Genomic DNA, 14,504 nt, shown 5'->3' on the forward strand with positions numbered 1-14,504 from the left:
TCAATACATCTAGAATCTATTATACATAAAATAAAAATATTAAAACTTGGTAATTTGGGCATCAAAAGAACCTCCTTGGATTGGCTTTTTTTCCACAATATCCATATCTTCACTTGAATTCGACAGTGACAGACCACTGGTGACAAGTTTTCTTTCCCATATCTTCTACTTGTGTTAAACAATCTGGCTATTTGACTTGAATGATGAGAAGATGATGAAGAGGCCATTTTCGATAGATAGGTTGAATGAGATTTGTCAAAGACGACGGACTATAACGTCTTTCTAAACGGCCGTCCATGTTCTCATTTTCATAATTTGGTTTCAATTACTTTGTTTAACATAAATATTAGTTGTTTTAAGTATTTTTAAATTTCACAAGAGTCGAAATGACCCTAAAATTTTGACAGGAATTAAATGACTTTTTAAAATTTTCACAAGGGTATAAAGTGGTCATTTGCCTTTATTAAACCATTCATTTCTTTAGTTTTGAAGTCAGAATTTGCACCTATGTATATTAAAATGTCTAAAATTTCATCCATCATTCATTATTTCATTCTCTTAGAAGTTAATTACTTCGGACGTTTTCTAAGATTTGAAGAAATCGCTAGAATAATGACAGATCAAAATCTCTTGCTTTTTTGCTATGTACTTTTCTTAGGTTTAATTTTACTTTTTATTTTTGTGAAAAAAGGCATCCATGATTCAACTTTATTTTTGTATCTACATTCTCTTTCTTCTTTCTTTTTTCTTCTATTATTTAAAATCTTTTTGGTTCTAAATTTCTTTTTTGCATTTTTCTTTTTGATTTTTTTTGTATGATACTAAATATAATTGAAATAATTACATCAATAGTTGCATTAATTGTTATTCTTGCTCTCAGATCTGTATTAATAGTTATATTTTAAGTGGTAATAATAATTAAAATGATCAAATTTGAATCAGTTTGGAGATTCATTTTGATTTTTTATTCTTTTCTGTTTACTTTTTATTTTCAAAAATTTTGGTTATTTCAATTTGGTTCAGTTCTGGTAAAAACAAATCGGTAAAATTAAATCGAACAAATTAGTGAGCAATACTATGTAATTTTGATAATATAGGGAGATCAAACCATAACTAAAGTTAAAATATTTCAATTGAACTTTAGAATACTAAAAATAAGGTGTAAAAAATAAAAAAGCTCATAAAAAATCCCAACCAAGCAAACTGAATCAAATTAAATTGAATTAGACTAGTTTGATTCAAATTGATTTTTGCCCAATATCGGTTCGTTTTGGTTTTCACAAACACTAAAATTTTAATTTTCAATTTATTTGATTCGGTTTGATTTGATTTTGAATCAAACCAACCAAATGCTCATCCCTAGTAACAATTACAACAAAAGTTATATTTATAGTAACATTTGTGTGGAAGTAGAAATAATAGTGAAAGCGAGAGTTTCGGTCTAAGAATTAGCACGAGTGGTAGCGATTTAATTATAAGAGAAGGTTCTAATAATCTCGATATAACTAAAAAATACAAACATTTGTGGGTTTAATGTGCATAAGGAGATCTATTTATACAATAATGATAATTAGTTAACCCTATTAATCTCTTCTTGCAAGAGTAGGGGCATAAATTTTCAGCCTTTTAATTTAAATAAGATTTTCCTGCTTAATAGATAATCATTTCCCACCAATGGGAAATTTTTTTTCGTTTTAAATTGAAAACTGAGGTGATTGAATTTGTATCAACAAAACCATAAATTTGATACGCAATAGACGAATATGATAAATATTTTCTTTTTAGGTAATGAAAGGGATTCATCCATTCTATTCACGTGTATTGATCAAAGATGGTGAGAAATTTTTTTCTTTCTTTTGTCCAATCTCACGAAATGAACAAGTTGCACATACATCTTAGTATATGTTTTTCAATGGTGAGAACAAACTCCTAAGAGTGGGGGATTTGGTGATATTTTTTATTGGTTGTCTTGTGTTTCTAATAAGTTGTTTAATAATTAGCATGTTGAATCATATACATAGCATAATAGGCTTGTTTAGATCGATTCTAATCAGATAATTATAATTTTTTTATATTTGAATATTTTGTTATTTAATATTCTATTATTTTAATATTAAATGAAAATTTTAGTAAGAAAATAAAATCTCAAATTATGATTTGCAGGAAAATTCCTAATATTTCTTATGCAACTGCTATAATATCAACAATTTCATAAGCTTGAATTTCAATTGTGACATAAAAGCATATCTTTCTATGTCTTCGGATACAACCTATAATGGTGTTCATGTTCTTTGTACATAAATTGTTGCGAGGATTTTCCATAATTTTAGTAGTTCTTCTGCTTCCAAGATAAATTCTCCTATTTGTGCCTCATAAAAATAAAAAATAGGTTGATAAATCATTTCCTTGATGATATAAGAAAATAATAGTTACTCTATCTTGCATAGAAACAAAAGATAGGTAGAGTTTAGGACATTTATTGTATGAGGTCTATCCAATACTAGATGCAGAAGTTGTCCCATAATAAAACATGTTGTTGCTGATAGTCTAACTACAATGACCGAATTAATTATCTTCATGCATAAAAATATAAGATTATAGTATCTCGATCCTTAACTACCAGAGTGTTGTAAATATTAGGCATCTTGTTCTAAGAAAAAACTATATCGGGCGCTTGTTCAATGATTTGAGCGATATGCTTCAAGTTTTTTTTTTTTTAAGTGTGAAAACTCCTTAACGAGAAATAGTAAAATTAATTCTGATACTAATAACATAATAAATAAAAATATGTTGATTTTTTAATTTTCTAGTTTAAAATAAATATGCCACCGTAATTTCATCAATTAATTCTGTGAAAAAATTGAAATCAGTACTCATTTTTGTTGAGACCACTAAATTACACTTCGATGAACTGATGAAGTGTCAAACACGATGCAAGACTGATTAAGCATAATGAGTCGCACGTCTATGCCGAATGAACTGTGTAAACAGGCTTTTGACCTCTTAGGGAGGTTTTGAAACTTATATACTAATTTTCTTTCAATTATTTACCATCGATATTGGGTTTGACCGATTAAAGGAAGATGGGTGAAAAATCGTTGATTATATGTGTGCTTGGAGTTGGAGCTGAAATTGGTAATCGTTGATCAAAATCAGAAATAGTTTACTGCCAAATGCCAAAAGCTCTTTGACTTTCCTTATCATAAGAGTGCCTTCCGCAATCATCACTTTGTCTCCTGAAGTCCTTTGTGAAACATTTAACGCTGTTGCCTAAGTTACTGTTAGCTATTCTTGTGGTTTTCTAATATCTTCCCCTTTTTAATTTTTGTTCTTTATTTTTATCCCAACAAACATTCCTATTAGTCTAATGCTTGATATGAACATGATAATTTTAACTTTCAAACTCCAGAAGCATGTAAACTCAACCCATTGCTAATGTTTTGATGCGGCCAGAAGAAATGGAATTAGCTATACCACTTCTGCAGGTGCAAGAAAGCAAACAGCTAGAATATCTAATCCTCGCAGGGGTTACATTAGGATAGCAGAAGCATCTCCATTATCAGAGAAAGAGACAGCTCACAGCTCTTAACAAGAATATAACATGGGCACAAACAATTAGCCCTTGGGAGATGATACAAGAGATGTCAATACACTTAACTGCAAGCTATGGGGCCCTTCCAACAGTGCAGCCAACACACCTGACTGCCAAACAGACCTTCTATGCAGCAGCATTACTAACAATTATAATACAAACACCTTAGCAAAAGATGCAAAGCCTACTAGCATATCCCAAACTCCACCTACATCAAGAACCGATTTCTGTATGGCAATCCGGGGGGCCAATATATTTTTGTTAGCCAACTGTGTTGCTTGTTCTATTAGCAGGCAACAGAACATACTGCAGGTTTTACTGGAGCCAAAATTTTATCAGCTGAAGATTGGAAACCAGCAGCATTTTCAAGGCGTTCCCATGTCAATCTCCGCTTCTCAGCTTTCAAACTTGACAATGAATCCTCCTCTTCCAACTTCCGTTGGCAGGTTACCATTAGCTCTTCATCCATCTCACACAACATCTTCCTAATGTTCTGTGTTAGGTTGAGAACCGCTTGATTCCAATGATTCTGGGTGTTCCGCTCAAGAGCTGAGAAGAGAAGAGGCACAATCACATGCCTGTTTTGCGCAATAAGATTTAGGATTCGCTCATTGTTCAATAGAAAATGAGCTCGTTCAGCCACCTGGAAATGTGAAGTGAAGCTCGTTATTTTTCTGCGATTTAACTTGCAGATTCCAAATTCAAATAATATCATTTTCAGTGCACAGGGATTTTGAAAAATATAAAGGATTAGTTCCAGTTCTTTAGCCTAAAAATGGGCCTCTTCAAAACCAGAAAAAAAAAAGGAAATAAAGAGTTTATAACTGTGAAAAGTCCTCATTGAGCATGTTGAGGTCTATGACCAATATGCCAGGTGAAAATGCCGAAACCATGAAAAAATCTCATTTCTTAAGTTAAGCACAGTAGATTCTCAGTATCTTATATCAGCTTGGTTTTGTCCCATAATTTGTCAATTTTCACCATGTTTAATTCGCAACCATTACTTCTGTTGCAAATGCTAAAGATGGCATAACTACTGAAAATAAAATGAAGCTTGAAACTTCTGTGAAATAAAACAATATACCAAAGTTAATTAATCATTGTAAACTTGGAACTATTTTCAATCAGCTGTTCAAGGTAATATTATATGCAATTCTTTTCCCTATTTTGAACCTGTTGAGCCTCATGCACAGGGAATTCTCCTACTGGCTCTACCCAGGTATAGCAACAGAGTTAAGGCATGATAGTAGGATTAGCATCTTTATGTGTACATTAATAGCTGCACACATCAGCATAAAACTTGATCTTATGAAGGTTCAATTCATGCACTATTCGGTAAATACATATCATAAGCAAGTTTGTAGAAATGCATGCCACAAGTACACCAAATAAAATGCATAGTAAGTAGGACTCTGAGAGACAAACGCTATGCACAAAAATTTTAATTGAACAAAGACATGGCAGGAAAATGAGGTTCAGAAAGTTATGAACTTCCTTGTATTCTGAAATAATAAGCATTGCTGGCAAAGAAGTTTTTACCTGGTAATGTGAGCTATTGAGACAGCATCCTATTCGTCGAAACAGTGGGACCATGATCTTCTGAAACTCATCCATGCTAGTCATTTCCAAAATCTCTTCTATCTCACTAACAAACATCAATTCCTTCTGGCTGTTGGTCAGTGGCCAGTATTTCAGCAGACCCCTAATCACAATACCAGCCAACTTTGGATCCTTGTCTATAAACTGTACAATGCAATATGTCAATTGTTGGTGGTAGACACCCACCGATTTTGGCTTGTGTAGAGGAATCAAAGCTCTCCATAGAAACATCTTGTGTTCCTCTTTCAATGGCAAGGCAAACCCACTAACAACACTTCCAAAAATCTCCAATAGCTCAGCAATTCCATTATGACTTTCAGTTTCAAAAATAAAATGATAGATAATGTTGCCAACAGCTTTTCGGATAAAAGGTCGGTGTACCATGAAATTCCCATAAATCCTATGCATAATTGTTTTCAAACAGTCTCTTTCTCTTGGGTCCTCAGAATCAAAGAGGTCTAGTAATCTCATAACGAAAGCATGATCTACATACTTCTTTGCCACCTTTGGATCAACATAACTTACAAACCGAAGTAGTAGATCATACACACATTGTAAATGTGACCAATCAGGGTCGAACATTGGTTCTTCATCCTCTTTTTCCCAAACTGTGTTATTGGAATGATACTTTGGTGGGAAAACCCTAAAAAGGTTAATTGCACACATCTTACACATTGCAGTAATAGCAGGTTCAGTAAATTTTGCGGATCCAGATGAAACAAAATCAACAAGCTCTAGCAGTGTTTGGCGTTTAATATCTTCCTGAGCAACAATTTTATCTGGATCATTGAAATTGAAAACTTTGCAACAAAAGTTTAATTTACTGATAAAAAGATTTTGCTTCTGTTGATTTGAAACATCTTTGAAGGATACGTGGGGCTCCACAGCCTCCACCCCAGTCATGATGCTAGAAGGAAAAACTGCTGAAGACACATGTTTGACAACATTTAATCGACTTGAAAATGAATTCCCCCCTTTTGTACATGGAGCTGCATTATCCCATTTGGTGGTACCAATTCCAGCAGAATCAAATGAATCAGACTTTGAAGACTTCCTTGGGATTTTGCTTAGAATTTGTTTGAGCATGTTGCAATGCAGCAACTTTCTGCAGGTATAGACCTGCATTACAGTTATACAAATTGAATTATTGCAATTATCCAGTAAAGAGTGGGGGGGGGGTTACAGGAGGGCTCTTTGTGGTAGTCTTTGCTTCTAAATCAGCAAGAAGGTTATGCACAAAAACAAGAACAATGACATAATTTTCTTGCTTCAAACTCATGATATTCTTATGCATACTATACAGTGATGACGATGAAAAATTCTTGAACCAAGAACATGGCTCAAGTATAATAATCAGTGAAATGAAGCAACCAGAGTCAATTGAATATGACAGTTGAAACCAGACAAAATATATCAATCCCAGGGTTCAAAGAATAAGAGCATCACGAGAAGTTAAGGAAGTGAAGCATTAAGCAAATTAATGCACAATTAAGAGTCCCTTTGGCAGCTAGCAAGGAAAGTAGGAACATGAGAGCGTGCTTCTTCAAATTTCACTATTTATGGTGTGCCACTTCCCTTATCACAGATTTCACATGGCAGAACGCCCAAGATTTGCTCAAGCTTAATTATCTTAAAGCCACCACAATGACAAAGCAGCCTCATTTACCCAGCATTACCTAATTACCTATCCCTGAAAACAAATTTGGTTGAAGACGTAGAAATTGAACCAAAACTTTTGTAAGAAATAGATTAATATGCAGAAAATAAATAAACGATCTTCGCTTGAGTGGGCATAGCAACTTGTAAACGAAAAACCCAGATCAAGGGTACTACCAGAAACACTGAAAGAGAAACTCAACAACATAAATGGCTCTTAGATATAAAGTTAAACAAGGGTCCTTCCATTGGCAATGATTTAAAGGAAACAAAAACAAAAATACTCTAAGCAAGAAAATTGGAGGATGAAGCCTTAGATCTGAACAATTATGATATGCAGAAAGTGAATTACCAAAGATCTGCACAGATGTACATGCATGAATCAAGAGGACAAAGCCCAGATCTTTTTTTTTTTCCTTAAAAAAGGTAGCTTCATCAAACTAGCGAGAAGCTTCACAAGTGTGAACAGAAAATCAAAAGGAAGCTTCGTGTCATTCCAAAATGTAACTCCATACTTAACTAGAAAATAGAAACGTTAAGCGCTACGACTCGTTAACGTTCAAACAAAGACAAGGCGTGAGGGGAGGCGGAGAGGGAGAGAGAAAGAACCTGTGTTTATGTCAACAGGTGTGAGGAGACAGATCTTTTTAGCAAAGAAATGAAAACGCTTGATAGATTTGAATGAGATAACAGTGTACTTTTCGTTAAATGGAGAGTAGATTTGTTATCGTGGGCTTTTGGGTATTGATGGATGTCCACGAAGGATCAAAAGAGATAGTGTAGCTCCTCGGTTGAAGAGAATAAGAGGGGTGGCATTTTCTGCGGATTGCAGACACCAGTGGCCAGTCTCCAGCACTACCAAATGCTTAGATTCTGTTCATATAAGTTTCAGGTAAAAAAAAGTGTTTCTTAATATTGTTTTAATAATTTAACAATAATATTAAATCTTGTTTAGTAATGAAATATTTTTTATTCTAATGAAGATTTAAATTTAATTTTTAGATATTATTATCATTTATAATTTATAAGTCAATTTTTTTTATTTTTAAAATATCATTAAAACTTCATGTTTACTTTAATTAACATTTTATTCTTTCTATCTATTTTTAAGTAAATTTACCCTCACAATATTGGTCAAATAAAATAGAAAATGTTTGATAGATATCATTTGTTTTTTTTTTCTCTATTTTCTTTAATCAAGTTCCTTTAGTATACTGTGGATGAACTGTAAGGGTCTCTTTTTTCTACCTTTTCTCTTCCAATATATTTTTCCTTTCTATTGGTTATATTGTAGCTTTGCTCACAGGAATTATCTCCCTTAAATTGACATTTTTTTTTCACTTCTTCAATCTGTGGCTTAGTTGGTGGTCTTGAAGGAGATTTATTATGGAGCCTCTCGAGAAGCATCTCTAGCCACATGCGTGGCTTTTTTTAGAGAACTAAGTTGGTCATCACTCACCTCAACCCCAATCTAGCATGCAGTGCTAGTAACTTTTTTAGGCATGGCTCCAACCATTTGAGACATTGTGAAAGCCTGTTGTTTCTTACTTATTTGGTTGCCTTCCTCTTCATCTTCTTAGTCTCTCTCCTGAAGCTGCTCACGCTAGAGTATGTGGTTTTTGCCTATAGTTTTTCTGGATTGCCTTCTCTCTGCCATGTAGTTGTAGTACTGATGCCCATATGCTTGGAAGGTCTTTGTTGTTGGCTCTTAGTATCGGCGGCTAATAGTGGAAACAGAGAGCGTCACTATTGTTTCTCTTTGTTCTAGTGTCGAGTCTTGTTTTTTGGTCTAAGGATTTGGTTTTCTATTGGATTATATTTGTGGATCCTTTTCCATTATAGTTTGGTTTAGTTGAAAGCCTTGGACTTATGTGTTTTAGGCCTCAAGCCTTTTTTTTTTTATATATATATATAGACCTCTGGACTTTCTACCACTAATGAAATTTTACCCTCTACATATATAAAACTTGTTTTTTCTATCCTCTTTATCCATTTATTTGCTCTTCATTCTTCAGTTCTTGAAGCTAGAAAAAAAAAAGTAAAAACTCTAATATTTATCTCGCCATGCTTTCTAACTTATCACCATCAACATAATCAATAAAGAAATCACAAACTTGTAGAAGCTGAAATTCCTCACTCACTCTTAATAGTGGACAAATTATAAACTAAAAATAAAAATCACATACCATTGACTCAATCCATGAATAAAATACCTTCCAAATATGAGAAATTATCCAAATCCATGAATAGATCACTTAAATCACTTTCATTGACAATAAAATCCATGAATAGATCATTAAAATCATAATCTTATTTACTCACAATATAATTCAAAGTTGGGTTTGACAAGTGAATTAAAATTGCAAATGTTAAATTTGAATACTGATCAATTAATGCATAAAGAGTTCAGGACACTTACATTTCTAGACTCGTCTCCATCTAGGTTTGTCAAATTGCACTCGACTCCCTTTGCCTTTGTAACACCCCTTACCCTATGCAGGTGTAAAGTGAGTTAGGATCGCCACAAGCTATATTTTCTTAGAAATTTTCAAACTAAACCATGTATTTAATATGTGTAATAATCAAATTATTAGATGGTTCATGTATATGTCATGATGTGAATAAAGTAAATGTAAAAGATTTTAAATTAAAAATTTTCGTAAAGTTTTCTCTGTTTTATCAACATATCAACTTATGGAACATATGAAAAATACATCTATAATTATACTCTCATCTATCATTTAATGTCATATGATTCATTAGTTAACCAAATACTACAAAATAACATCATTTCTCATTCTTCCAATATTATTATTATATGTATATATTTGGCTTTTTTTTTATGCATGCATGATTACAACACGTTAACTTACATAATTTATATCACAATCTCTACTTAATACATACATGGAAGAATATAAATATACAATAACTTAGAGATTCAAAATAACCAACTATGGTAAAGACCTCGATGTCTGATGCTGATCTCTGGTCATCTCTGTAATGATTATTTTATTTACAACCTACGTGAGGTAAAACTAACACAGGTGAGCTTATATCCAGTGAGTGATTGTAAATAAGTAATAACATAGACCATGTATATTCATATGTACATATTATTAAGCAAACTTTTACAAGCATGTAAAGTGTAATTAACATAGTATATAACATACTTGTCAGAATTCTGGTATGAGATATATGTGCAAATATACACTCTTGTGCATGTTAAGAATATTCTTCAGAATCAATAAGCCATTATCTTTTTCCATAATTACATATTTTATGTTCATAGCAAATTATCAAGGTTTAAAATATGCAATAGATGCAAACATGTCAATATTCACTAATAAATTCACAAAACTAGATATCAAATCTTAATTAAGTTCTCAACCCTTATAAATACACAGCGAAATTGACTAGGTAGATAAGAAATTATAATGGTAAGTATAGGATGCCAAATAGTAGGCTCAAAGGGTGAAACTATGATAGCAAGGCTTTATACTCATGCCTATGAGGTACCTGATATGTAACCTCAAATATAAATCATTTTAACAATAGTAGTACTGCGAACTTTGCATATGTATATGGCATTGCCATATCGTTAAACTAACCTCGATTCCTATTAAGTTTACTATCGCCAAGTATCTTTAGTTCAATATTTCAAATTATTTAAAGTAAATATATGTGTTATTTGAAATCATTTTAAGTTATTTCAAGTCATTTCTCAAATACATATATCATATGTCAATATTAACAAGAAGAGAAATTCATAACAAATAGTGCACAACTTTGTCGACTCAGCATTCTAAATAGTGCATCAATTCAATTTAGCTTTTGCATTTCATATCACTGTTAATTTTAGAATAGTAAAACATTTTACTTACCTCTTATTGCATAGTAAGTTTAGCTGGCTAGAGAACACGTACATAATTCCTACTGATTAAGCAAGCATGTCTATTTTCATGCATTCTACATCAAGAAGGTTATATTTTGTCTAATCGTACATCAAAAATTCAAGTACCTTATGAATAGAATGAGACTTAAATTTATCATGAAAAATATGTATTTATATCTTAGCTTTCCAACAAAGTATGATCCATATAATTCTGATCATCCTACCTCAAGTTATGAATTTTTCTTTTCAAGCTATTCAAAGGTGTTATTATTAGCCCATCTCAGATTTCTAGCTTCTAAGTTCTTTAAAAACTTGCTTATGCATATATTTTTATATTGAATTAAGTTAAATCCTCTATGAAGTAGTTCTATTTCGCATGGTTACTTTGGTACTCGTGTTACCTCATTTCATTAAATACACAATTAGTTATAGTCTGATTACTACAAACTACTCCAGATGAATATGCTCTACATCAGTTTTAATTTTACTCAAATTTTACACTAACTTAAGTTCAAAATCATAATTTAATCTCTTCATTAAAGTTTGAGCATTTTATCCTAACTTTCATTTGGTTTACATGAGACCTCATTTGGACAATGACATATTATGTTAGTATAAAAATTGCAAGCTGCTCATGCAAAACTTTAATATACCAAGTTAGGTATCATATCTCTATGCCCATTAAATATATTTCAATCATTTCAATCATCATTTCAGCACTCAAACAATACTTATTCAAAATAATATTTTCAGTAATTAAATCTAAACCCTAACTAAACATAATCATAAGAAATTCAAGGAAAATAAAAAATCAAGTATATACTAAACCTTGTTGCAAAATTCTCTTTCTTTCCACACCTACTCCTTAATTACTTTCTTTCCACTTGATGTGCCTTCATCATGCTAATATATACCTTAGGAAATAGTTTGAATAATTTGAAAATTAAAGCTTCACAATTTAAATTGATGCATAAAGAATGGAAGGATAATGTCTCCTACTAATTTCTCCAATTACCGGTGATTTTTAAGTTTGGTGCATATGGAACCTTAACCTTTCCTTATTCAAATCTTTCAATATATGGATATTCTTTTCGCTCTTATTCTTAGGATGAATTTTAGTTGAAGAAAGCTCATACCGATCCAATATGGCAGATTTGCAACAATGGTGTGGAGCAACTTTATATCATTCAAATGGGTCTAAAAAGGAGTTCAAAATCATATTTATATGAACCAAATCCACTTGGGGCGTGCTTCAATTCATATGGGGTAAATTTAGTGCAACACTTGCAATTATGGGTTTAAGGAGTATAATCAAGCCAATGGGCCAAAACTACTGTAATGACCCGAAATCGGACCGCTACCGGCGCTAGGATCCAGATCGACTTAAGGTCGCCGGGATCCGTAGCAAGCCTAACATACAACCTGTTACACCTGATAAATCCCATACATGATCATACATTTTCATAAAACTTTAAAATTTTTTCATTCACCAAGCTCAACATATGCATGCACTGAACATTAACCATACATACCCCAGACTAGAGCCCTCATCAAATGCTCTAGTTGGGTCAACATTACAATAATCAAGCTTGGTTCTCATAAAACATCATTAAAATATTTCATTAAAAATATCATGTACCAAAAGGGATTAACATACACTATGGCCAAGCACAATTTTATCCTCAGTACAATTCTTTACATTACATTATAACATTTTACAATACATGTCCACAACTACTAATACATAGACATAACTTCAACCTGGAAGACTCCCCGGCCTATCCCGAACCTGCAAACCTGGGAGTTAAGGGAAAGGGGTGAGCTACTAGAGCCCATTGAGCAGAACAGTAAAACCTTATATTTAAAATATATGCTTTCATGGAATGCATCACATCACAAATAAATCACATCAAGGATGGACTTGTCACCAATAGCCCTCTACATAATCCAATCATGCCAGGGGCGTAGTGCAGGCCACACCTGATCTTTCTCTTACATTGTACTAGGGGCGTAGTGCAGGCCACACCTGGACTTCCATATCATATCATATCATGTCTCATCATATTGAGGACTAATGGGTCATCCAACATCCATCCACATCAACATCAAATTATGCAATGCAACATATTCGTGAATTTCTAATGCAACAACCTAAAATATATCATGGTATTCGTGATGCATGAACATGTTCAAAATTTATTTGCTTGCAACATAAAGATTCATTCTACTCATCTCAGGCTGACTCTGAAGCAGCTAGCTCACTGCTGGGGTCCTCGGTTCCTCGGGTCCGAACCTACACAGGTGGACTCAAGTGAGGGACCAAACATACATGAACATGACTCTAAACTACCCCCCCAAAACCCCCTAAAACACCTCAACACAATCATATAAATCATGCAAAGGAAGGCTGAATAGGGCACTTTCGGCGGCAGGTTCGGCGGCCGAAAGTTCCTTCCAGAGACGAAACTCATGCATGTTCGGCGGCACTTTCGGCGGCCGAAACTCCCCTCTAGAGCCAAAAGTCCAACTTTCGGGGGCAGGGTTCGGCAGCCAAAAGCTTGCCTCCACAGACAGGTTCGGCGGCCGAAAGTCCTTCGGCTGCCGAACCTGAGTTCTTCCAAAATAGCAGAACTCAGCCTCTTCATGCACATTTTGCCTCCCAAACCTTTCAAACATGCATTTAACTATTCCACAACATGCATACCCAAGCAAACAAGCATATAGGGGTCTCAAACTATCCTAAACCCCAACAACAACACAAAGCATATACATATACAACATACATTATCCATAAACTCAACATTAACCCTAACAACAATCAACTAACCTAAACATGCATTTCTACCCCATAACCCCTCATAAAACTTGTTTAAACATGGGATAAGCTAAAGATCTACCCTTACCTCTTGAAGATCGAGAGGGGAGGCGACCTAAACTTGGAGAAATGGAGGAAGAAAGCTTCGGGGTCTCCAAGCTTCAAATATTGATCTTAGCTCCAAAAATCTTCAAAACCAAGTTAAATAACTCATAAAAGCATGAGAGACTTGAAGGAAGAACACAAGATCGCTAAGGGAGGTCGGAGACGCACCTTGGCCAGAAATGGGGAGAGAAAACTCGCCTATTTTGGACAGGGGACCCCTTTATAGGTGGCTGGCCAGGCCACTTTCGGGGGCCTAACATGCCTCCGCATGCACCCCATGTTCGGCGGCCGAACTTGGGTTCTTCCTTCATTCTCTTTCTTTATTTTCTTTAAAACTTTAACTCAAATCCTTACTTCATAAAAACCATAAAATACATGAAAACATTTTATAAAAACATGATTTTACCCTTCTAGAGGTTTTCGACACCCGAGATTCCACCAGACGGTAGGAATTCCGATACCGGAGTCTAGCCAGGTATTATAACTACACTGTTCAAGAACGAGAGAGAGAGAGAAAACATACTGGTTTTATTTCAGAGATAAAGAAAATGTTGTTACACACATGTTCTGGAAGCTTGTAGCTTCCTTATAAATCAAATAACAGCTCGTGCACGACATGTGCAAGAGACCCAACACATCTGTCCTAAAACGACACAGTCTAAACAATATACATATGTAAACTGAAAAACATCAGAAACGATGTAGTTTTGACACCCCCTCCTCAAGTTGAAGCTGGTAAAGGCAAAAGGTTCAACTTGTGAGTGAGATTAACATGACGACATGCTGGCAAGGCCTTTGTGAAGATGTCTGCCAACTGTTCTTCAGTGGGGAGATAGTGAGGC

The 14,504-nt window shown here is 33.9% G+C and overlaps 1 protein-coding gene across 3 annotated transcripts; it reads right to left on the minus strand.

Annotated features, from left to right (window-relative positions):
* Positions 1–3,485: 3,485 nt before the first annotated feature.
* On the minus strand, positions 3,486–7,678 carry LOC110612378 (serine/threonine protein phosphatase 2A 57 kDa regulatory subunit B' kappa isoform). Of its 3 annotated transcripts, none has more exons than XM_021753152.2 (3): positions 7,457–7,678; positions 5,132–6,310; positions 3,486–4,235 (listed from the first exon to the last, which is right to left on the minus strand). In XM_021753152.2, the coding sequence occupies exons 2-3, from the start codon at positions 6,275–6,277 to the stop codon at positions 3,879–3,881; spliced, it is 1,503 nt and encodes a 500-aa protein (XP_021608844.2). In that variant the 5' UTR covers positions 6,278–6,310; positions 7,457–7,678; the 3' UTR covers positions 3,486–3,878. The 3 variants fall into 3 exon arrangements, with proteins under 3 accessions (XP_021608844.2, XP_021608845.2, XP_021608843.2); XM_021753153.2 differs by having other exon boundaries at positions 7,368–7,678; XM_021753151.2 differs by lacking the exon at positions 7,457–7,678 and adding an exon at positions 7,200–7,356.
* Between the last annotated feature and the right edge of the window lie 6,826 nt (positions 7,679–14,504).

This window comes from Manihot esculenta, chromosome 3 (assembly GCF_001659605.2).
Source record: "Manihot esculenta cultivar AM560-2 chromosome 3, M.esculenta_v8, whole genome shotgun sequence".
Lineage (NCBI taxonomy): Eukaryota > Viridiplantae > Streptophyta > Magnoliopsida > Malpighiales > Euphorbiaceae > Manihot > Manihot esculenta.

Bases quoted from the DNA above. Each gene is read 5' to 3' on its own strand.
- LOC110612378 (XM_021753151.2), bottom strand. From the start codon at position 7,226: ATGCATGTACATCTGTGCAGATCTTTG. The intron at 6,311-7,199 runs GTAATTCACTTT...ACTGTAATGCAG, and splicing joins TACATCTGTGCAGATCTTTG to GTCTATACCTGCAGAAAGTT. The intron at 4,236-5,131 runs GTAAAAACTTCT...TCACATTTCCAG, and splicing joins TCAATAGCTCACATTACCAG to GTGGCTGAACGAGCTCATTT.